At 41.0% G+C, this 25,831-nt stretch overlaps 1 protein-coding gene across 1 annotated transcript in view; it reads right to left on the bottom strand.

The window, feature by feature from the left end:
- The window catches only part of DOK6 (docking protein 6), a 950,476-nt gene that overhangs the window by 600,655 nt on the left and 323,990 nt on the right, over positions 1–25,831 (bottom strand). Inside the window, exon 4 of the mRNA XM_078686219.1 lies at positions 1,606–1,725. Coding sequence (XP_078542345.1) covers positions 1,606–1,725 — 120 coding nt within the window. The remainder of the gene's footprint in view (positions 1–1,605; positions 1,726–25,831) is intronic.

The following is a 25,831-nucleotide window of genomic DNA, read 5'->3' on the forward strand; positions in this document are numbered from 1 at the left end:
GGAAGCTGCCGCTCAAGTAGAATCAGCGCTTTTAGCAGTGGTGTGATTGGCTAGGGGAGTCTGGAAGCCTGGGTGCTTCCTGTTCCTCCTTTCTGCTCCTGGAGTCCTGGAAGTGGGCTACGAGGGCAGAGAGGTGTCCGCTGGCAGGCAGTTAAGTGATTGTTTATGGGGTTTTTTCATCCCCCCCAACCCTCCTGCAACCCGTCCCCCCACCAACCCCCCCACCGCCGTTAAGAAGTAGCCACCACCGACTTTATTCCTTTGTCACTATTATGTGTCATTCATTTTTCCTTCTTTTTTCTGTTCTACCATTCTCTCCCTTGTTCTAATCAAAATTTCATGCTGAAAAATAAGACTTAGCCCCCCAAAATTGGTGCTGGTGCCAACCATTGGTAACCAAAATCAAGAATTCAGCACAGCATGTTGGAAATGTGATATAAGGAGGATGATGTGTTCAGTGTGGAAGAATAAAGTGAGTTGCAGACACTGGTGTAATAAGTCAAAAAGCACTGCAGAAACAAGATATTCAATGAGGAAAGGTGCATTGAGTTTGAGTTGGTGTAAAGTACATTCCACAGCATTTTCCGGCATTGGGCCATATGATAGTCGTTCTAGGTGGGGAGGGGCGGCTGCAACCTCTAAAGATTAGAGGAGCATGGGGAGCCACCCTGAACATTGGAAATACCGGAGGAAAAAGCCAGCCCACATCTGGCCTCAGGCACCGACGGAATGTTCAACTTCCGGGAAACGGCCTGTACAACATGGGCAGAGCCACACATGCCGTTTCCCCACAAGCACAACCATGCATGCCTTAACCACGCATATACCTTAACCAGGCATATGTGTCGTTAAGGCAGTACGTGGTCTAGATGCTCGGACTGGCAGGCACAGGAAGAGGAAGGATCGGGAGAGGACAAGGACTGGTGAGTGGGTCTGGGGCCGGGTTTTTGGGGGTGGTGGGAAGTTTTAGGGGTGGGGTAGTTTTTAGGGCTATGGGGTGTTGGGATTGTTTATAGGGCAGAGGCCAGGGTTTTAGCGCTCATGGCTGGGGGCTCGGGGTAGTTTGACATTTTTGGGGTGGGGTAATTTTTAGGGCTCTGGGTGTCGGGTTAATTATAGTGCTCAGGGCGGAGGGGCTGGGGAGTGATCTTTACCACCCATCCCTTTACCACAAAATAGCGTGTAAGGAGCATGTATGTAAAAGGAATGCGTTGTTCAGACGCATTTGTTGTTCAGGCTGCGTGGTAGAGGCACACGTGGTTTAGCCATGCGTGCCACTGCTATACAACCCCAAATACTCTATCTGAGCCTGTCTCCAGCCATCGGAAACAACTTTCAGTGCAGAGAAGGAACAAGAAGTGCAGTGGCCAAGAAGGGACACCTTTGCACCCAGTTCAGTACAAGAGCAGCATGGCGGTGGTCACGTGCTGAAGAAGCAGAAGTACCAGTTTAACATAGCAGTAACACCGTCTTCCATAAATATCAGTGGGACACAGTGATCTGACATTTTGTTCTACAAAATGACTCATAAATCAGAACTTTGACATGAAACAACATAAACTGAAATCTCACAAAGGGCAGCAACACATTGTTTTTAGAACATACCATTCTGCTCCCTCTGTACCCCAGCAGCAAGCAGGTCCGGTTCACCGAGGCTGATGTCGTTCAGTCTGGTGCCCAGACACTCTACGCAAAGAAGTTTGCACCACTCTTCTGCTTCCAGCTCTGCAAACAAAAAAACAAAGCAAATCAGCAGCACGCTATTGTGGCGTCACTCTACATGACTGAGAGAGAATAGCAAATTGACTCAGCTCAAGTCTCAACTGGAGAGTAGATTGTTTTTTTTAAGTATTAAAGGTTCTGATTTAAATAATATACCTACTATTACCTGCTTAAACAAGCATGAACCTACATTTACGAGAGAGCAGCTAGGAAGAAAATACCTTACTTCAAAGATCACAATTTTATCTGATTGAACATTAATGGGCCGAATAATTAAAAAATGACAAAGCATGGCATTTTACGAAATATTCTGCAGAAAAAGCAAAATCCACAAAACACAATTTGTAATGATAATGTATGCATTTAAAATGCTTGCTGGGAGGAAAGTCAGAAGCCTTTTCATATGGCCATATGCTATACATTCTTCATTTGCATTTGTTTCACAAATAAGCTCTGCTCTTTTGAGCAGGGTGGTCATCCATTGCAGTAAGAAACGCAGTCTCCCAAAGGCCATCTGGTCGTTGATCTAGCATAAACACGAAGATTTGTAGACTCTGTGAGGGAGGGGCTCTGGGGGCTCAGCGGTGTTTGCATAATAAACATAAACCACAGTGACAATTCATCAGTTCATACCGCCTGGCTTAAAAAAAATGATGCTATTTTTTTCCTTATTAATTCTATTTGTTTCTCTTGTTTTTTCTACTCTGAACACTATAAAAGAATTGCATTTTAATTTAACCACCATGACTCACTTTGACGAGGGATAGCTGAATAAATATAACTTGCTATCTATGAAATACATTTTCCAAACTTAGGTGCCTGATTCACCAAGGTAAACTTACACTTTTGTATAAGATGACTTTCTTTTGGTATTCACAAACTATGAGCCAGTAGTAAGTTTACAACTTTAGAGAGTCGGGCCAGCGAACTTTGCACATAAAAAGATATACCTGTCCTATGTTTTTATGATCTGATTTCTCTGGCCGACTGTGGAGTCTCCGTGATCATAAACTTACCATTAACTTGAAGTTTGAGAAAAAAAAAAACATAAACTTAAACAAAAGTGTAAGTTTACCTTTGAGAATAAAGTCCATAGTGTTTCAAAACAGGGATCATCAAAACATAAATTGTTAAGGGTTGTTAGCTCCCTCAAACAACATTGAAATGCTCGAAGCGATCTTAAAAGCAAAAGCAGCTGACAACCTTAAAACACTGATATATGAAGCAACTTTGTGTTGTAAAAGAGGACGTGTTCATTGCAAAATATGCTGTTAGAACTAACCAAAAAGTACTACATTGCACTTTAAAGTCAACCTACATAAATGAAGGGATGTTTTGTTGCATGGCTGTTAGAAGGGGGGGATCAGGCAAACATTTTTTTCATGGGCTCCACGCTTTGTCAAGGCCCTGCTCTTGTGCTGCAAAATCTATTCATGGACTTTGAAGCAAAGCTCATAATGAATATGGCAGCTAACAGGAAAAACCACTAGTTGGCGCCAGATGGTGGCGCTGCCATGTTTTCTCTTTCCTTCAGAGATTATATTCACAACAGATTTTTTTGACACTGGGAGTCCACAAACCTTTACATACATGCTCTCAAAAACCTATGACATAGCTGCTTGGTAGTATGGTTTGATATAATTTTCAATCCCAGGGAGCACAAGACTCTTTACTTTTCTAGTTGCACTTCAATGTTCATGTGTCAATTTATTTAAAGGAGCAGGAGGTTAAAAAGTAAACCAGAAGTCCCTTACTGAGGCACTTTTCCTCTGCTTTGCTAGAAAGCACAGTGGTGTGATCCAGATCAGCTAAACAAGTTGTCTGTGATTGTAGGCCCTCTAACTGCAAAAACCACCTCTACCATTTAACAGATTACAGAACTGGGAGAGGTTGTGACACTCAACCCCATTTAAGACCATTCCAGTGACGTAACAAAAGCCCCTACAGCCCCAAAGGTGAAGGGGGGGGGGGCGAGCTCTATGGGTCTCCTCTGGCACTGGCAGGTCCATGGCCTGAGAGCTCAGGTTTGGGTCCGGAGAATGGGGCCCCCCTGCATGCACTTATCAGGGACCCCCCTTAAGTTTCGTTACTCCACTGGACCATTCTTGTGATGCTGTTAAATGTGGCATGGTACTTGTGGGTCACCAATGATCATATAGTTCTGAGCGAGTGTATTATTACGGTGTCTTACTGGATCTCTGCTGCTTCTACCTTTGGGAATACTGAGAAACATCATGGCAACATTTTTCCCAGATTCCCACCACTAGCAGAATATTGCCAGAGTTCATGTACCATGAAGAGTGTAAAGAGGGCTAAACGGTCCACTTTTATTGAGTGATTATTTTGTGCAATCCTGTCTGACTAGCACTGCTGCTCTTACAGAGCAATACAGATTTGCAGTGCAAATAGATATTTTAAATAATGCAGTGTTGTTCATTATGAGAGCAGCATGGTCTGATCATAGGCTTGTGACCTTTCAGGAAGTGGAATGAACATAATACTATTTGAGAAGTAATTGTTTGGAGGAATCTATATTATGCAGTTGAATTTAGAGGAAGATCTCAAAATGCTATCTGAATTACAAGAAAAAGGTCTGATTTTGGCCGAACAGAATCACTGACTGGCATGAAGGAAAACTATGTTCAAAGAGTACTGTTTGCACTTCCGTATTTAAGAAATATAGATCGAACCACAAAAGAATTAGCATATATTTTGCACTTTGTGAAAGTGCACTTCATAATCATGTGATCCTTTTTTACTTAAGCGTTTCTTAGGGGGAACCCTAATTACTCCACTTAGGACATTCAGCCATATCTGCAAACCTGGGATTCCATTAAATAAGTATGGGCTCTTTCAAAAATGTCTGTAAATACTATAGCTTATTTAAAATAAAATAAAATAAAAAAAGGCCCACCACTGTCGGAGAGGAAAAAGTAAATCAGTTTAAGAAAACCTGAAACAGAGTAAAGTGAGAATAAATAATTTTAAATTAGAGCAACAATTGAGACATGGTAGTGTCCATGTCTCATGAAATAGTCATGAAAGTAGCAAAAGTGAAAAGGCCTCATTTAGAGTCGAGTAATGATGTCGTATCTGCCAAACATTGGCAGATACCCTCTCTTCTCTTGGTTTCCCTGCTTCATTCAGAAGTAGTGGAGCTGTTTTTTTGTCAACTGTGTAAGTTCATCCTTTGAACAGCCCTTCCTGGTAGGCAAGCAGACACAGAACTACTGGTCCTGTGCCAATGGAAGGAGTGCACTCTTTATAGCAGGGCTTCTGATGCCGTTTTCCGTGGCATAGCAGGCCTCAGCCGAAAAATACAACATTGCAGGTGCTTGCCTTTGAAAAACAAAAGGATGCCAACTTGTCTACCAGCCAGCCAAAACAAAAAAGATTGAAAGTGATCTCCAAACAGCAATTGAGCACCCCCCATGATACCTCCAAATAGCCCATGCCCGCCTACGATTGTCCAGCCCCCAGACCTGCACTCACCCTCAAAAACAACGCGTCATGGGGCACTTCTGCGACCCTCTACCAGCTAATGTCTTTGATGAAATAAAACTTTTTTACTCCCTCTTTGGACTAAGATAGAGAATGCCGCACTACTTTAAGGGGCTTTACCAGACTGCCTAAAATCAGGGCAGGTAGCCCCCATGCTAAAAGAACCCACAGCAGACCATACAAACCCAGATCACTTCCGTCCCATCTCCACCATTCCCTCTCTGCCAAAGCTACTTGAGAAATGCGTCCACACCCAACTATTCAATCACATTGACCAGCTCCACCTTGTTGACCTATTCCAATCCGGTTTCCGTCAGGATCACAGCATGGAAACAATCACTACACACATAGTTGATGACATTGCTTAAAATGCCAGATCAGAATCAATCTTGCCTCTTAATCCTCCTAGACTTATCCTCAGCCTTTGATACAATCATACAGGACAGCCTCCTTGACTTGCTTGAACCCCAAATAGGATTATCAGGGGTTGTCCTAAATTGGTTTGCCTAATTTCTACACAACAGAACTCAAAGAATAAAGGTTAATCAATCCCTGTCCGCTACCACTCCGGTCACTCTAGGGGTCTTTGAAAGGTCCACCTTATCACCTGCACTCTTTAACCTGCTCATGTAGTCTCTAACCAAAATTCTGAAAGTCTCCAATGTACAAAACCACATGTATGCAGATGACATCCAACTTTACCTTAAAATCCCCTCCCCTGAAGATACCTGTCTACTCAACATAACTCTGGTAAAAACCCAAAACTGGCTGACCAGAAACCTCCTCAAACTCAACTCGCTCGAATTCCTCCTAATTTCCCACCCAAAACAATCCCTCGACATTGAAGATTGGATGAAAACTGTAACAGCCTTCAACTGCCTACCACACAATATAGGTTCCAAAAGATCACTGGGAAATACATTTGACAAGAATCTCAACATTCAGGAACACATCAGCTCAGCCACCAGAGGAGCAAACTTTCAAATGAACATTCTAAGAAAAATAAAACCCTTCCTCCTCTTTGACAACCTTAAATCTGCAGTGCAAGCTCTAGTGATCCCCAGATTAGACTCTAGAAGCACCACCCTATGTGGTCTGTCGAGATCCAAGTTGGCTCCACTAAGGTCATCCCTTAACTCTGCTGCAAGGCCCATCACTGGAAACAAAAGGAACAACCACATGACTCCAGATCTAAAGGCGCTAAACGGGCTCCCTTATCATGCAAGGATACAGTTGAAAATTGCTTGTATGATCCATAAAGCTGTACACTTCAACACACCAAAGTACCTGGCAGATGAATTGAAACTGTCTGGTGGTGGCAGAATATCTAGTATTACCATCACCTTACTGTTGAAAACTCAAACATTTCAGCATAAGAAAACCTACAACTGAGCGTTTTCTGGATTGGCCCCTAGAGTCTGGTATTCCCTGTGCCCTGAGGTCAGACTGAATCCTGCAATCACATCATTCAAAAAAGAAATCAAACCGCTTTTAATGGACAAACTCTATGCTGACCCCACTGTCTCATTTCTCTGGATACTGATATGACTCAGTTCTCCAACCAGGGTTTGCACTCGCCGTTTGCATCCTTTTTTCTAACTCACTGTCCTACTCTTGACTTGCAATGGATAGTGTCAGCTTTTTTGTTTCTTGGCTGTCTGTTTTCTACTTATTGATCCATTTGTAAATCACTCTTATATCCTTCTGGGTCAGGGTTGTGCTATATAGATCATTATAAATAAATAAAGAAAGCCATGATATTGTGGGTCCGGAAGAACTGTGCAGTGTTGCCAAAACTGTTTCTGATGTGTTAGTAGAAGCACTTTCGGCAATTAAGGCATACATTTGGTGTAGTGCTGTGGTTTGAGCAGACTACTTGGGGTCTGCGCCGCCCCATGGGTTTGCTGGGCCACCTGCTGAATTTGAAATGAGGAACAATGAAACAGTAGTCTATCAAAAATAATACTTGTAAATTTATTTTAAAATATCTGTCTCAGATGTCAGTGCATTATAACATGCCTGAACTGTGGCACACCTTTCTACCTTAGACATTATCAAGACTCTCCCAATCTTCTCCAGTTGTCTTGTGTTGCTCCTTCACCTCTGTATAGTCTTGCACAATGTGATGAGTCTCTCTCATAATCCAGGCAATTCTATCGTGCCTCGGTTTGCAAAGTTTAGTCTGAAACTTGAAACCTCCCCATAAAGTGCAACAGTCCCATCTGCAGTCACGTTATGTTTTCCTACCCCATTACCTACATTTAATCTGTTAATTGTTTTTCAGGGTTGGGGTGGTCCCTCAAAATTCAGCAACAATGCTAACAGGCAGTTCAAACTCTACACTTCTTCTATAGGAACAGAACAAAGGCTGATTTGCATATGACTGGTCTCCAGAAAGGTACAGTCAGTGAAGAACAATGGAATGGATTATGGGTTTGAGCTATTTGCTAGTGGGTGAGATTAATTCATGCCTTCCTTTCATCACTTTGTTGTTTGCTGCATTCATTTCTATGACATGGAAAGATATTGGAAAACATTCCCTATTATCCTGCAGTAGAACATGGGATAGAGGTATCAACACTTTGCACTAGTGCAAAGTTTCAAAAGGTGACAGCAGCCACCGAAAAGTAATGATTTGGTATTTACTTTCCAGTACAAAACGTGTCCACTTTACTTTGAGTTAAGGGATATTCCATGCATGGCACTTTGAGTCTACCATGCTACCACCTATTTTTTTTAATATAAACTATATAAAAATATAAATACTATCAGTGGAAGATTGGGCTTTGCTCCAAAATGTTATGCCTCTTTATTTCTCCAACCCTTTTCAGACTTTGCACGTGTGCTGCACAGTACAGAACACATCCAAATTGGCAAACGTTTGAAAGTTACACTAAGCAAAGTGTTTATACTGTAAGGGTACCCTTCCACTACTAAACTGATGCTAAACTAATGCATGCACCTTTGCAGCATCGTGCAAAGGGATGTGTGTGGCTTAAGCAAGCTTCATCGTTCTTCAGCATTTAGAAAGCAAGCAGCAGCAGCACCATATCTTTGTAGATCTGGTGCTTTCCTGCACTCTTGCTTAAACGAAACACAGCACTGAAGCGTTTGGTTGCTGCACTGCTTTGAGCGAAATATTAGTATATTTGCCCCATATTTATATTTTCTAATAATTTTTGCACCAGCAAAAGGAACTCGGGAGACAACGTGCACCCCTCTCCCGAACTCTCTATCATTAATAAATGATGTGACATGCGATTTCCAATTTATAGTCTGGCTTCCAGCACTGTGTGCACCGCATTCAATCATCACATTAATTCGTTTTGAAGCCCAAATCCTGTCAGATATAATTCTCACAGATTCCCATTTCACCTTGACAAGTACCTTCTACATATTTAAATAACCCACGGGTGTCGTTTTGTTATAAAATATGTGATAGTGACAGCCCTTTCTGGGAGAGGTGTTTAATCACACTGTTCCACCGTTCCATGGTTTTCGAAGAAAAGCTGCCAGAAGCTAATGAAGTTGTTGCTTTATGCACTCTTGCCTGATCTCACTAAGCCTCCTACTGTTGCCTTTGGCTTTCTTCCCGCAGGCCGGCCGCCATTTTTTCTAAGAATGAGAGCTAATGATACTAAACGCTCTATCTTAAATTACAAGTCAGTCAAGTCATAGGGGCATATTAACAAGAAGGGTGTTAAAATCATCGCAGCTTTAGGGCAGGAAACTGATGCTAAAGTGGCGATAATGTATGTGCTTGATCATATGCCGTTGAGAATTCCCATAGAAGCCCAGGTTCACACCAGAACATGGGCTTCTATGGGAATTCACAAGGGCATATTATCAAGACCCTTATCGCCACTTTAGCAGCAGTTTCCTGTCGCTAAAACAGCGATAATTCTAATGCAGTTTATTGATAGTATGCCCCTAAGTTCCTTACATGTACCTAAACCATTTGCATCAGCCACAAGAATCCGTACAGAAAGAGGCTCAAAGCATGCCTAAAATATTTGTGCCCTCTTTAGCTAAGCATCTTGCCTAAAAAAGACAAATATCTCCTTTTGATTCCAGATTTTGTCATATTGTAAGTACTGTTTGAAAAGTCATACTTAGCTGTAAAAAACTTCAGTCAGATGGTGGTGTAGGGACAAAAGTTCCTACGAAGTTTTTTTAGCTGTTTCATTCTACGCTTTCCTTTGACTTTCCAGTGTTTTGTCTTGAGTGGATTTAACACTTAGGTGCCCCCTGGAGGTACTTTCTCTGTTTTTTGTGTTGCTCACCAGTAGAGTTCACGCTGAGCTTGGACTTTACACTAGGGTATATTATCAAGCGGCAGCAATAATTATCGCTGGCTGCGCTTAGCGTGAATTGTTTTTTCGTGGCCTATCGCTGGAAATTATCGCCATACTAGCGATGTATTAACAACGCATAGCGCAAAGGCAATAATTATTTCAGCGATAGCAGTGTTTTCCATGGAACATCGCTGGTTTTCCAGCGATGTTCCATGGAAAACGGCGATAACCTTGCTGATACTACCCTGTGGTCGTATCAGCATAATCCACCCCCAATGTTAGGTATACGTATGTCAGCATTTTAGCAGACGTTCGTTTTTGGCGAAAACTGCAGTTTTTGCCAAAAACTAACATCTGATAAAATGCGTGGGCATCCTTGTAAATATCGCGATGTGCACATCAGCAATAATTTACATGCAGTACTGCCCAGTAACGCCCACTTTGCATCTCATTAGAGATGCAAAGCGGTATGCTTTAGGAAAACGGGTGCTAACATGCGCTAATGCATGTTGGCACCCACTTGCAAAGAGGGCGATAGTTTTATCTCCGCGTTTTGGGATTTTAAAGCCAAAAAAGTGGCGATAAGGGCCTTGTTGATATGCCCCTAAATTGTCTCTCATCCATAGTACAGGGGGCGGGGTGGACCTGCCACTTGTCCAGGGTCAGGATATTGATGGACTGACGGTTAATGGCTGCCCGAAGTCCCAGTGAGGGGCGAATTGCTTACCTGTTTACTAAGGAGAGAGCCCTACAAAGCCCCTACAGGTCAGGCTTGGGGTTTCTCCCATAGCAGGGCTCTTCTCTTCCACATGAGCATGTGTTGTATGTTTAGACATAATGTGGTGCTTGTGGGCATCCCACCTGGTGTGAACGTTGTCCTTTGCAAGGACAATGTGCATGCAGCACACAATAGCACAAGATAGTAGTTCTCTGTACTGGATGACATTTCTCCCATTTTACTGTGTCTGGAATAGCCTACAGCCTAGATGCCATGTAGCCATTTCATCTTTGTGCTGAGTCTTGCTATAATGTAGATAGTTTAATTGCAAGCAGATGCAGGAACACAAAAGCCTGAATTTCTGAATATCATACACGACTCAATTCTCATCCGTTTTCCAGTCCACCCTCCATGCAGCTGTCAGCCTAATTACTGGCCAAAGAAAATGTAATCACATCAGTGCTGTCCTTAAAGATCAGCATTGGATTCTGTTACTGACATCTATAAAATTCAAAACCTACTGTAAAAACTTTAACGTTCTAAATACCTTCACTTGGTTAGCTATCCACAAATAGAGGGGTCCTTTTAAATGGACTGAATGCAGAAACACTTTCAAAATGAGCATTGAATTTCATCCTTTCCTTGGAAACCTATCATTTAAAAGGTTCAGAGTTACAAAATCTTCTAGCAGGGTTTCAGAATGTATTTTAGGAATCTTATTTTAAAAAAATGGAAAAAACATTGTTCTTTCTTTGACTTAGACAGCTAAGCACTTAAATTGAACCGACTTCAGGGTTCAAGAACACATGGGAAGTCTAGAATTGATATAATTCTCACCATATAAAGGAAGAATCTAAATGAATTCCTATTCAGGGAGCAAAGAAGGTGTCAGCAAAGAACTGAACTTCGGTGGAAGTTCAGGAAAATAAAAAGAGTGCTTAGCAAGAAGTTTTATACGTAAGAAACAGCCCAGCAAGAGACCTGTCAGAGTCGGGAAAAGCCAGTCTACCTATGGAAACACTAGTTCGATATAACAGTAGCTTCAAAAGCATCCTTATCTCTCCTTGCAACACCAGGAACCAACCAAATTGTTGACTGTGAAGAGGTCTACCTTAAGTTCCCATCTCACCGAAACCAGGACTGCAGTGGTCAACATTGAACACCCCAACATCCTGGTGGAAAATAAACAGAAGGCATCCTTTGACCATTATTTCTTTGCTCTTGTTTCTAGAATTACTCACCGCAGGCTTCACTATTAGTAGTCTAATACAGACAATATGTTTTTCTCTAGCCAATGAGAAATATGATAACACACCTGCAAAAGGAAGAAACAACATACTGGTTGAAACACAATTTTCAGTTACAGCCTAAAGTTAGGGTAAGTTAACTCCATAGTCAACATGAACTTTGGTTAACGATTATCCATTAAGACATATGTATTGAGAATAAATGTGAGATGTGTAAATAGAGAAATGTTTACATTGGACAAATAATCATTCTAATAATCTTATGCATGGATTCTTGATGTTTTGTGTTTTCCAGATGTTTAATCTCATCATAGAAGGTACACTGATTTTTTTCCGATTCTACATCTATTATTTTCTTTTTCACTCCTCTTCCCTGTTGTTGCTTAATTATTATTATGAGATATTTGTATAGCACAACAGCTGTTCAATGAGTGTCCGTGCTAGGCAGCAGATGCCGATCCCTGATTAACAGATGGTACTAGAAAGCACTCCCGAAGAGCCAGGTCTTGAGGAGTCTTATAAAGGTCTGGATGTCCATAGTGGTACAGAGCTGTATTGGGAGGGCATTCCACTCCCTAACAGCCAGATATGAGAGGGTGCTGCCACCACACTTTTTCCTTCTGAATTGAGGAATTACTACCAGCAAGGAGTTACAGGACCGAAGTCACCTGGCTCATTGGTATGGGTGAATCTGCTGGACAAATACTGAGGGACTTTGTGGTAAAAACCTCTGTGTATCAAACACCTTTGAACTTCACACATTCTTTGATGGGGAACCAGTGCTCTCCTGGGGAGAAGAAGCTGAAGCATTGTGGCAGCATTCTTCACCATTTGTAATCTCTTCAGGAGGTAGGCAGGTAGACCCCAGTACAGTGAGTTGGCATAGTTCAACCTAGAAGTCAGCTGTGGCCGGTCCATTGGGGCTGAGGGGCCATGCCCCTCCACCTTTTGCCCCACACGAACAGTGTCTGTCAGGCTGAACAAAGGTCAGCCTGACAGACACTGTTAATTTTCATGTCAGGCAGCCATGAGCCAGACATGCGCTATATGCGCAAGCTCCTAGCTGCCTGAGCTGAACTTTGCTGGGTTGAGGAAGTCACAACTCCTGTGGGCATGATGCACTCAGCTCAGCAATGGTCCTAAAGCCTTCCCCTCAGTGAATAGGGGTAGCGTCACTGATTGCCTTGCACCTGGGCGCTTCAGTTTTAAGCCTTGGAGCGCCATGGGTCGAGTGTCAATCAATGACACTTCATCACAGAGTGGGGTGGGGTGGGGTCAGCAGTTTCACTGACCCCATCCTATTCTGTGGTGATGTTGAGACTGCTGCCTTCCCTCATTGGCTGACCTTAGGTCAGCCAATGAGGTAAGGTGGCAGTTCGAAGCCTCCTGAAACATCTGAGGCAGAGCTCGCTACAGGTAAGTATGGTTTCTTTTAAATTAATGTTTGGTGCATGCATGCATGAATGTTTGGTAAATATTGTTGTGAATGGATGTGTTTGTGTGTGCGTGTGTGTGTTTGGCACACATACGAATGCATGGCTGTGAGTGTTATGTGTCTGTTGTGCATGTGTGTGTCCCGTCCGCCCCCCTCCCGCCAAAACCTATCGGCTGCCACTGCTAGAAGTGATCCAAGTCTGGATTACTGTTTTTTGCTGAGGAAGGGGGAGGAGATAGAGAAATTATTTTAACATCTTTAGCAGGGAAAAAGAGATACCTACAGCCCTTTCCACCTGGGGTTCCCAGCTCCTTAATTTCAAAGACTTGTATCCCTTGAACATGTAAAATATGACAAGCAAGCAGATCACACAGATGGAGATAACTATAAGGGGGCCTCAATACGGAACCTAGGATCCAACGTCCCAAGTTCCCCCTGCAACAAATCCATTTCTAATTGCTTCCCGAGACCCTATAGCTTGTAACTCTTTCAAATCCCCCATTACATCAGTAATATTCTTAATGAGCTTCTTTATCTGCTCACTCTTATCGGGGATGTAGGTGGAACATTGTTGTACCTTTAGTATTTTACAGACTTTGCCCTTCTGCGCAAGAAGGATGTCTAACGCAAGGTGGTTCTGCATAGCCAAAGACATGATAGTCATCACCTCAGTGAAGATGGCTAATAATGACCCAGCTGTACTAGTAACCAACTTATCTGTTATAGTAGATACCTTTCTAATCTTGAGATCATTCAGGACCTCTCTAACAGAAAGAACCCTTGTTCCAAATATATCTCCCACTATTTTGAAAGAACTACTACTTTATTTTGGCCTGGCAAATGACCCCCGTACAGGGTCATTCAAATGTTCTACATAATAAATCTTCGGAAAATCTATAGCCAAAAAGCTTGTGCCATACCAGCCTTGGGACAATGTACAATATTCATGATCCCAACAAACATAAAAAACACCAGGAATAATGAAATCCTTTCCTCCCACAATTTGATCCCAATTTCCTCAATATTCCAAAACGAGTTCACAATCACTCAATGCGGGAACAAACCCTGGCTCCTGGTGCTAAAATTCTTTATTAGCCAAATTATTTTAGTACTTTTGATCTTCACCATCTTTCATTCCATCCACGATCTTCTCCTGTCCTCCAATGAATCTAAACATTTTTTCTAAATGTCAATTAGGGAACTGGTCAAATTGTGCCAATAGGCATAAGAAGTATCTAACCTTGCCATTGGCTTGAAAAAACTCTCAGCAGTATTATCTTCCCTAGCATTTGGATGGTGATTCAAATGTTTAAACATGGGGACTTCAAAAGGAACCAGATCATAATTTGAAGCAGCAAACTGTGTACAGATATAACAGTCCTTAGCCTCCATTGTATCGATATACTCATAAAAGCAGACAAAATAATAATTTGAAAAAAAATCCCCCGTTGACGAATCTACATGTATTGTCTTAAAATCAAAAGAGCGCAAAGTAGCATCAGTAGAAACAGAAATACTAAGAATAGGTTTAGGCCTGGGTTTCTTGGTTTGGAAGGGGTGGGCAAGATAATCTTAAAAGCAAAGCAATTAACTCTACAACATAGCCGCTAAAACTTCAGCTACTATAAACATACATCTACTATGGTTATTAGTTTCCATGACCTCCCTAAAATCAGACTACTGAGTGTTTAATAGTAGCAAATGGATTCTCTCCACTTGTTTCTACTTGTGCAAATAGAAAAAGTGAGTTCATAAAGTTACATGATGAAATTATTTGCTAAGGTCTCTGTGAGTCTTACCTAGCCCTACTCTGTCTGCTTCTGAAATGACACCTGTATGCACTTTCTGCAGCCTTGGTCCTAGGTAATCTTCTTAATTCTTTTGAACAAAGTTCATTAGATGGTCTTTAGTGGAAATAAATGCCAAAGTTCAGTTCAAAGGCCATATCGGACACAGCTTGGGTCTGTTCATTCAACAGTAAAACAATTTCAAAATGACACTCAGCAACAAACGTGGACCCACTAAGGTGCAACTGATACCTCACTTTTATTATCTAAATCACAAAATAACTGTTGCTGTTATTTGTCACAAAGTATGTCCACTCAGGGGCTGAGTACCTCCGACAGGGCACTCTGGCTCTTTTTGATCTCCTGAGTGCAGGCTGCTCGACTCCAGTTTCCTCTCAAAGAAGATAAACAATAGACTAATCCAGGCCAGTCATTCCCCGCTTTAGCGTTTAGACACAGGGCGGGTTAAACACCAGAAACACCTAGTCTCTATGAATCCATCAGCAACATGTTAAATACTTTTAACTAACCCGTGTGCAGACACTTCTGAGTCGGCACACAAGGGTAGGTCATCCAGAGAGCCGGTCCTGACCAAACTGTAAGTACGGCATAGCCAACCCCGCTTTGCAGAACAAAATTCTTTCTAGCTTCTGACTCCAATTGGATCGATTGACCAAAACATTGATTGCCTTTTTCAGCATGCATCTCCATTTGCAAATCCAACTGAACCTAGAGGGAAGGAAAATTGAGGTCTTGTTCGCTCGTTTTTCAATGAAAAGTCAAAGGTCTATATTCTTCACAAGATTTTCTAATGAAGGAATGAAACACAGTCACCACGTAGGACTGCATTTCGTTGCCACTCAATATCATATTCAGATAGAAAACACGGACACAAATGAAAAAGGCTCCTCCTCTTACTTCATATTTGAACATCTAAGAAATAATCCAGCCCTGAGGAAAACCTATAATATATATGCTTTGAAACGCGTAGACTATTAATTTTGAGTTTTCATGTTCAAACTACACAAATATGGAGGAGGACTAAGGACTTTCTATGAAAAGCAATTATTTTTCTTTTATTTTCCATATTTGATGATTTTGGAACCCGTTTTCAACACCAATAACGTTAAAAGGGGTCACTCTGATTTAAAACTTTGGACTGGTTGAACACTGATTGGTGCTATTTTAGATTTGTGTCATCTTGTTTATTAATGTGTGATTGATTTTGGGATATGGAAAAAGTTTGAATAGGTTTGCGATTCATATTGTTATCACCCTCAGTTCTTAAATATTGAGCAATGTTATGTTAGGATAACAACATTTTATAATTGATTTATAGGTCATGTTTATTAAATAGAATGATCTCATGTGACAAGTAAAAAAACTGAAAGAAACACAACCACTAACTATTTTGTTTTTGTATTGTGTATAGAGGTCGATGGTGGTTGCAAGTAAGGGCCCAACCCCCTATTGTTTTTTTCCAAACTGTAAGTATGGTATAGCCGACCCCACTCTCCAGAATGGAATTCTTTCTCGATTCTGACTCCAAAAGGGTCAATTGACCCAAACATTGATTGCCTTTTTTCAGCACGCAAATGGCATGCGATTGTGCACGACTTTCATCATCTCTTTTGACACAAACTGCTCTGACCCAGCTGTGGTGTCCTCCCTCTGGTACTTCCTCCTGGAATCTTTTCACCTCTTCCCAAGTATCAGCCACTTCTAACAAAAGGTTATTAATGGTCTCATTTTCAGATTCATTTACATATTCATCATTGAAGGATTGGGACCCATGTGCACAATACCTTGCAACCTCTTCAGCATAATGATTGCCGACTGTTACATAGTCCTTTCTACTCCTACAGGCCTAACACTTTACAACTGCCATTTCTGTAGGTAACTGCATTGCTTCCAACAAGTTCATGACACACTCCCCATTTATAATACAGGATTCTAATAATGTCATAAATCCCAACAGAACCCGAATGGACAGTGAAAAACCCTTCTATCACTATAGGGGCACACCATCACAGTGCTAGTTCCAAAGGAACTCGACAATTCAAACATAAGCACAGGTGCACCACAAAATACAAAAAGTAAAGCAAGTCCAAATCCAAATAATAACAAGAGCAAGGCTCCTCAATTTTGATCTCTTTATTCCGTTGTGTGGTAGAAAGAAACAGTACAGCCGACGCATTTCGTCCCAGTATGGGACTTCTTCAGGGCTGTTTAAATGTAAACATATAAACATACATATGTAAAAAACATTCACCACAAGACAAAACATCATTACAAACATACATATATAAGCACAAAAGATACATCTATTCACATTTCTATTCTAATGGTTACAAACTTTCTTAAATAAAATTTTATAAAATTACAATCCATCATGCAGACGAGTTCAGAAGCTAGGCATTTCAGATATAGAGGGCCACATAAATTTCATAATAACACAATCCGAAAGCCTTGATTGAAAGCATCTATATGTCATTTTGTCCTCACAATTCCCCACTTTAGGAGGAGGCTGGGGACAGATGTACATCTATTAAAATTGAAATCACAGGGAGGAAAGCATAAACAGGTAAGGAAAGATGGTTTGAAAGAAAATATATACTTTGAAAAAAGGGGGGTGAGATTAGAAGAAGAGATACATATGCAACCAATAGACAAGAAAACAAAATGTAACCTCAATCTCCCAGAATGGCACAAGAAAGAGGGAAAAGGCAAGTCCCATTCTACAGTGGTAAAGGTATCAATACCTAAACTTGATGTTCTAGGCTAATCCTCATTTTCCCATTAACATATTAAGTGAATACGGCCAGAGACAACTTTTATAATGTGATGCACAATAATCCATCTAAGGAGTACCTACCGATTTATAAGTGATTCCTAGTGTCTCCGTGAGTATCAGAAACTAAACAACACGTGTCCCATAACACGACCTGCAATCGTCCAAAAAAATCTAGAAAGATGAGAATATAGACAGCCAACATCAGGTTTCTCTCATGGATCAAAGGGATTGCTAGTGGTAATACGTATCAGTATAAGGTCCCAATTCACTACACTTACATATCAATGAAGATAAGGTGTCCTCTAATATCGAATCACATATAATGGCACAAATATTAGTTTTAGAACTTCACAGGCATGTGTTACAGTATAACATCCTGTATGGTCTGTTACGATATTGGTCCCAATCTATAGGAAATTTCACAATCATTTATATGGAATTATATATCTATATATTAACATCTACAAGAACCAGCCAGTAAAAAGTTTTAATACAATAGAAGCCCAAAGCTCCTAACTTACAATTCAGAGCGAAAATGGATGAGCATCCAATTTGGACTACCAGATGGTTCCAGTAACTGTGTAACTGGAACCCCAAGAATATAAAAAGATGGAGACCGCGTGTAGTGACTGATTCAGATTCAAACTGAAAAGACAAAATGTAAATATTTATAGGAGATACAGCACAAAATTGTAGTTTAGAACTCGTAAGCTTCACCTCATCCGAAGCTCTTATATGTTAAATGGGACCCCTGCTCCTATAACTTGCCCAAAACGTTTTCAAATGTACTAAAAGAGGATACAACTAGAATTATCAAAGGTAGATAGTCTTCATATATCTAGAAATAACATCTTACCTAAAACATGTTATACCTTGGACACCTCATTTCTAGAAGAGAGGGCCCCATCAGGCAAGATCAACAGGCTCTGTCAAGCACAAAGAAAAACCTGACGTCAATATACATCCCTGGGTGGTAGTCTAACTCCAGCCTACATGAAATTTTCCTATTCCAGTCAGCGAGAATAGAGGGGACAAAAAAGATTATTATATAAAGTGGTAATACCCAATGAGCGCCCTCCCCTTTTTAATATTTTTTGTATATTCACACCCGACCCAGGACGACGAAGGGTTCAGTAAGAAATAAATATTCAAGTATGAACCCTTGAAAAAGCACAGAACTAGTATTTCCAAAGGACACAAGGGGAATACCTACATAAGCCCAATGATTACAGATGACAAGGGATGTAACTAACAACGATATCACTTACCGCAATATGTTAGTTACGGCCGATAAACGCGGTCACCATGGACGCCACAGCTCCAGAAATTCTTCCAGCAGCAGAGAATCCCAGTGTAAAACACCGGGGTTTAAATATTGTGCGAAAAGCTGAGTAGTTGAAAACACCTGTGAAGAACCACAAGATACACAGGTCATGTGACTCATGCCACAATAGAGGTGGCCATCTTGGAATATAGTTTGTATTAGTATAAAACCCGGGGTATATTGTGAGGAGGGAAAAATATATACACCCCTCGTATGTGACATTTATGTAAAAACGATAGATTCATCATTAATCATGATGATAAGAGGATTTCACGAGAATTGTAAGAGCTTCATCCCTAACTTACTACATGTACCAAGAATTTGGCGAGGCAACCCCCTATATTCCGCCGAATCTCCAAATGTATGGCCAATGCTAATTTACAAAAAAGGCCAAAGATGACATATTTTTCAGAGAGTAATCAATCCGCTGGTAGCCAATAACGTAGAAAGAGCGGCTTGAAAGGTAAGCGCAAACAATCGTATCGCGGCTGCCATCTTGTCTTACCCTACGCTGGCAATTTTGCATGTCAGTAGCCAAGAAAGGGTACTATTATAGGTGGAATGGGCAAGCATCTAATGTCTAAAGGTAACGTGTACCCCTGAAATATATATAGTTAAGATGAATCCATTAGGGGAAAATTAATAACTAAAGAAAAGGAGATCTGAAAGTCAGAATAGTAAAATTAGTAAGATTAAAAGAACCAAAAGATGCAACCTATTATCTTAACATACAAGTAAGACACAATATTAAGTATAAAAGTTAATGTCACCTCCAAAGAATGTTTATACAAATATGAGCCCATATTTGTAAACGTAAAATAAACACCAGTGACAGCATCAATTTTTTGTTCATAGCATAAGACATATGCAATATGGTGGACAAGAAACAGTTAGTTCTCAAATTCATGAGCCACATAGGTAGAGAACAATCATCATACTCAATTGCAGCACATTACATACAGATACATATACAACCGAGCTCTCCCAGTTGAGACTAAACAGACTAGCCACCAAAGCAAAACTTAGTGAGGGATTTAACAGAATAATTATGCAGGTACAGGTATACATGTTTAAACTGCCAAGGTCATTGTAAAAAATTATGCATTTCATTGTCATTGTTATGACCCAGTTCGACACTTCGCAATCTACATATCCACCCAGCTTCTTTTTTCCTTAGCATGAGTTCTTTGTTGCCACCCCTTGGGTGGGCAGGTACATGATCTATTCCCATAAACCAGAGATCCTCATCCACTGTATGTTTTTCCTGCATGTGGAATGTAAGGGGATTTTTGAAGTCCCCATTGCGTCGTGCTTGTACATGCTCTTGTATTCTCATCTTCAGAGCTCTTTCAGTGCTGCCCACATAGATTTTATCACATGGGCAGCCTAAAATGTATATCGCATATTTGGTATTACAGTTTATCAAATGATCAATCTGGTATCTGCGTCTAGTGTTAAAGCAGAAGTCTTTGGTTTTGTCTCTCCCTATTCGGCACATGTTGCATTCACTGCATGTGTAAAATCCCTTTGTAATGGGATTCAACCAAGATGATGTTTTTTCAGTAGTGACATAACTTGGGCATAACATTTGTCATAGATTTTGGCCACGTCTGTATGTTACCTTCGGTCTTGTGGCCAAAGTGCCTTGCAGACTTGGTATATCCATCAGTAGGTGCCAATGTTTTCTAAGGGTATTATATACCCTACTGCTATAATCAGTGAATTGTGTACTAAAGGCAATTGGGGCTTTCTGGGATCTATGATATGGTTTTGAAGCCAAGGTAGCTGTTCTTGTTACCTTCATTACCTTTCTGTGTGCTTTGCTGAGTACATCAACAGGATATCCTCTCTTAAGGAAGAGTTCCTCAGTCTCCCTAATGTTGTGTAATAAAGTATCATCAGTGCTGTCTATATTCTCATCTTTCTAGATTTTTTTGGCCGATTCCAGGTTGTGTTATGGGGCATGTGTTGTTTAGTTTCTGCTACTCACGGAGACCCAAGGAAGCACTTATAAATCGGTAGGTACTCCTTAGATGGATTATTGTGCATCACATTATATACGTTGTCTCTGGCCGTGTTTTTTAATATGTTAATGGGAAAATGAGGATTAGCCTAGTACATCAAGTTTAGGTATTGATACCTTTACCACTGTAGAATGGGTCTCACCCTTCCCCTCTTTCTTGTGCCATTCTGGGAGATTGAGGTTACATTTTGACTTCTTGTCTATTGGATGCATATGTATCCCTTCTTCTAATCTCACCCCCTTTTTTCAAAGTATATATTTTCTTTCAAACCATCTTTCCTTACCTGTTTATGCTTTTCTTTCTGTGATTTCAATTTTAATAGATGTACATCTGTTCCCAGCCTCCTCCTAAAGTGGGGAATTGGGAGGACATAATGACATATAGATGCTTTCAATCAAGGCTTTCGGATTGTATTATTATGATATATATGTGGCCCTCTATTTCTGAAATGCCTAGCTTCTGAACTCGTCTGCATGAAGGATTGTAATTTTATAAAATTGTATTTAAGAAACTTTGTACCAATTAGAATAGAAATGTGAATAGTTGTATCTTTTGTGCTTATATATGTATGTTTTTAATGATATTTTGTCTTGTGGTGGATGTTTTTTACTTATGTATGTTTATATGTTTACATTTAAACAGCCCTGAAGAAGTCCCATACTGGGACGAAACGCATCGGCTGTACTGTTTCTTTCCACCACGCAACGGAATAAAGAGATTAAAATTGAGGAGCCTTGCTCTTGTTATTATTTGGATTTGGACTTGCTTTACTTCTTGTATTTTGTGGTGCACCTGTGCTTATGTTTGAAATGTCATAAATCCCCTTTGCGACCATAACTGTTCAAAGTCATGGACCATACCATGCCGTATTGGCTATCAGCAAAATTAGTCACTATAATTTGTTCTGAAACACAGGAGGCTCAAGTAGGAGCAATCAGTTCAGACAACTTGTGCTGAGGCTACACCTCAGAACAGGAGAGAGAGAACAACTTTGTTTATTTAGACCATAGTCTTTAAACAATACACAAAACACAATAGGGATCCAAGTAATGGTGACATTTAAGCATGGGCGGATTTTGCGAATTGGCAATCCGCGAACTTGCGTATTTACGGATTCGCAATCCGCAAAATCCGCAAACTCTCGCGAATTTGCAGATTTTTTTTTGTGTTCGCAAGGACTTCTGCCAGTTCGCGAGGGTTCTGTACCAGTTCGCAATTGCGAACTTACTTGTCGGCTCGCAACGGCAGCGACTATGTTGTTTCTACATCTGGTTCATCATCACAGGTTCACAGCACCCTCTGTTTCACCACTGCCACCCTCTGGTACAACCATGCCACCCTCTGGTACATCACTGCCACCCTCTGGTTGGTTTATCACTATAGATTATGGGGCTGAAAAAAAGCAAGCACACCTGCCGTGCTTCATCTGACATGAATTAATTTGGGGTTGATTATTGTGTCACTGAATTTAAACTTCCAGTCTGGCTGGCACCTGCTTCCTTATCTGTAATTTGCTTTCTGTTGCAGTGCACTTTTTTTTCACAGGACCTTTGTGGCCTATAGTTGCAAGTAGGCAACTGAACTCTGAAGGGGCCCCTCAGGAAGCACTACAGGGAACGGTTGCTAATGATAAGATTGAACTTTTGCACCTGCTGAGTGCTTTCAGTTTTGTCAGTAATTGCTTTCTGTTGCAGTGTAATTTTTTTAATAGGACCTTTGTTGTATACTTGTAGCTATTCTCTGAGCCTGCTGTGAGGGTCAGAGCAGGGTCATAGAATAGTTGCAAGTAGGCAAATGAACTCTGAAGGGGCCCCTCAGGAAGCACTACAGGGAATGGTTACTAATGATAAGATTGAACTTTTGCACCTGCTGAGTGCTTTCAGTTTTGAAAAAATCCAAATATCCAGCAGCATCCACAAAAAGTAATCCTTCCAGGTCAAGATCCAAATCAAAGTGACCAGCACATGAAGAAAGCACTGGGAGGAGCCTGGTGGACAGGAACAGGAGGTTGGAGACTGTGGGGCACTTCCTTCCTCCCACCCCCACCCCCCAAAATGGACTCCTTGCAAAGAAAAAGTGCAGGCAAATGTCAACCTGAGGAGTTATTCTGATAAAAATCATAATTTTCAAGGTTTATGCTGCCTGCTGGTGGATTTCTTGTGCGAAATTGCAAATTTTGCAATCTCGCAATTGCGAGATTGTTGCTGCCTGCCGCATCTATGTGTTCGCAAGTGTTTACTCCCGCGAAATTGTATAGTATTCTAGTTGGCAAGTGCGACCAAGCAAAAAATCCGCTTCGCACGGATTTTACGAATTTTCGGCAAGTTCGCGAGAGTTCGCGGATTGCGAATTTACCGGAAATCCGCAAAATCCGCGAGCGGAACGGATTTTACGCCCATGCTTAGTGACAATATAAATTCTATAGCAGATAAGTTACCCTTAAAATACATTTAAAAAAGATGGCACCTTCATACAATCATAATTCATTAAACGCAGTTTGTAAAAACACCTAAATCCATAAAACTCTCAATAATGGGAGAAAACTAAGGTGCATTTAAAATCAATGCCACTCTTTTCATTTCTCCCTTATGAAATCTTTTATTGCTTTCAGATATTTTCCAGTTGCAATTGCAATGTCTAGAGGTGGCATTTCTATAAGTAGACAAACTGCTTGGGTACGAAAGCTTACCTTGAGTTTTTAAAATATGGGGCGTAAAAACAATTTCCGTATATCTAAAACCAATATACGATCAAGCAATATGTGCAAAATGTCATTTTTTGTTCCTAGCCCACATGTACAAATACCATCTGTTTGAATCATTGCTGCCTTAATTTTTTTCTTCCATCATCCAAGGATTAATGCCAACTCGGACCCTTAGAATTTCATGTCTTAGCCCTTGATTGGGTAAGACATCCAAGTACGGGAACAATGCTTTCTTTGCCCATGAGCTTCATAGCCACTGTACTTATTTTTTCACTCTCATGTATTCTAGGTCCAACGATCTTGAATATATCTGCCCTTGGTCTCTAAGCATTGTCTCTGTAAAATCTACTTCCAGGGATTGCTGCGAAAGTCTCACCTTAAGGCGCACTGCTATTTTTTGGAGATTTCTTCTTACATCCTTTGCCCATTTTAGGCTACTAAATTGAATCTCCTCTCTGCACCATTGTGAGACCTTCTGCACTCCACCTGGGTCCTGGCGTTTCCGGAATCTTAACAAAGACATTTGGGTCTGAACGCTCCATGCTATTAACCCTAACTCCATTCTGATAGCTTGGATCATTGTGCAGCTCGGTAATAACAATAGCATTTTTAAGATCTTTCCTTCTTCATGATCCCACCCGCATTTACCACTCAGGTAAAGTACTTTTGCACCGTACAGTACTTGCGGGGGATCATTGCTTCAAATGCCTTTAACATAGGTCTATGTGACATATCACCATATTCTTTATTACATTTTTTCAACCTGCAGTCTAACGAGAAAGCTTTCACTTTTTGGGCCTCCAGGTGAGTACACCATTTTAGCGTACTATCAAACCAGAGGCCCACGTATCTATATTCCTTAACTATCTCCAGTTTATCTTGACCTATAAACCAATTAAAATTCTTGCCTCTCTTCCCAAAATATAAAACCTTTGTTTTTTCCATATTTATGGTTAAAAACTTTCTATCACAATAGTTCTTAAAAACATTTAATTTCCTTTGGAGTCCGAGCTCTGTTTGATTAAGGATCACAAGATCATAGAAGGCAGGGCACTTTGGGGCATATTACCAAGAAGTGCGTTAGTAAACACACAACGCACATCCCCATATCGCCGGCTATCGCCGGAATTCATCGCCGTTTTAGCGCACAATTATCAATGCGCATCACATACGCGAATTGAAATCTGGCGATATGGCACATTAGGGCATGAAAACAAACATTGTTTTCATGCGCTAATATGTGCCTTGATAATATGGGGGGGTGGAATCAGCGTTATGATCCACTGCTCCATGTTATCAATGCCCTAACACCTGGTTAGAGCAGGCGTTGGGAGACCTGCGATAAATGAGTTTATCGCAAGTCTCCCTCTCCCAACGCCTGCCTAGGTAATAGGGTGTTTCCACCTCCAACCCCATTTTACATGTGGTTGGACGTGGGAACGCCCACTTTTCATGTCATTAGCGATGTTTATCGCTGACATGCAAAGTGGGCTTGCGCCAGGCTTTAAAATGTCCTTGTTAATAGGGCTCTAGCAGTATGCCGCTTTCGCGGCACAATTCGCCGGAAAAGCGGCGATACTTTCCCTTGGTAATATGCCCCTTTGTTTCTGCTCGTTCTAGGGCTTGCACTTCTTTCTACTTTTAATATTGCAGGGAGGTCTGCTAAGAAGATTGCAAATAATAAGGGGGCCAAGACGCACCCCCGTCTAACGCCATTTCCTACAGTTATCTTATGAGTCAATGACCCTTGCGTGTCTCTAATTACCTGGGCCCAATTCCCTCTATGTAGCTCTTTTATAATCATCAATATGCCGTCCGGGATTCCATATTTTTTCTTCCCATAGACAATTACGATCCACGGAGTCAAAGGCTGCCCAAAAGTCGACAAAGCAACAATACAGCTACCCATTTTGCTCTATCGACTTCCGGGCCAATGCCCATAGAGCAAAGCAATGATCTATAGTGCAGTGACTTTCTTTAATGCCCCCCTGTTCAACTGGAACAATTGATCCCTGTTCTGCCCAATCTTTCAACTTACCTAATATTATTTTAGCAAGGTAATTAATCTATAATTCTTTGGGGCATAAACATCTCCTTTCTTGTGTATCGGCCTGATTATCGCTACCTTCCAGTGTATTGGGATCGTCCCAGATTCTACGATTACTAAAAACATAAGCAAGAATAATTCTGCCCACCAGGACGGCTTTGATTTTATTATCAGGGCTGGTAAGTTATCTGTACCTGCTGCTCTTGTTAGTTTCAAGATCTTTATTGTGTTAG

Source organism: Lissotriton helveticus, chromosome 4_1 (genome assembly GCF_964261635.1).
Source record: "Lissotriton helveticus chromosome 4_1, aLisHel1.1, whole genome shotgun sequence".
Classification (NCBI taxonomy): domain Eukaryota; kingdom Metazoa; phylum Chordata; class Amphibia; order Caudata; family Salamandridae; genus Lissotriton; species Lissotriton helveticus.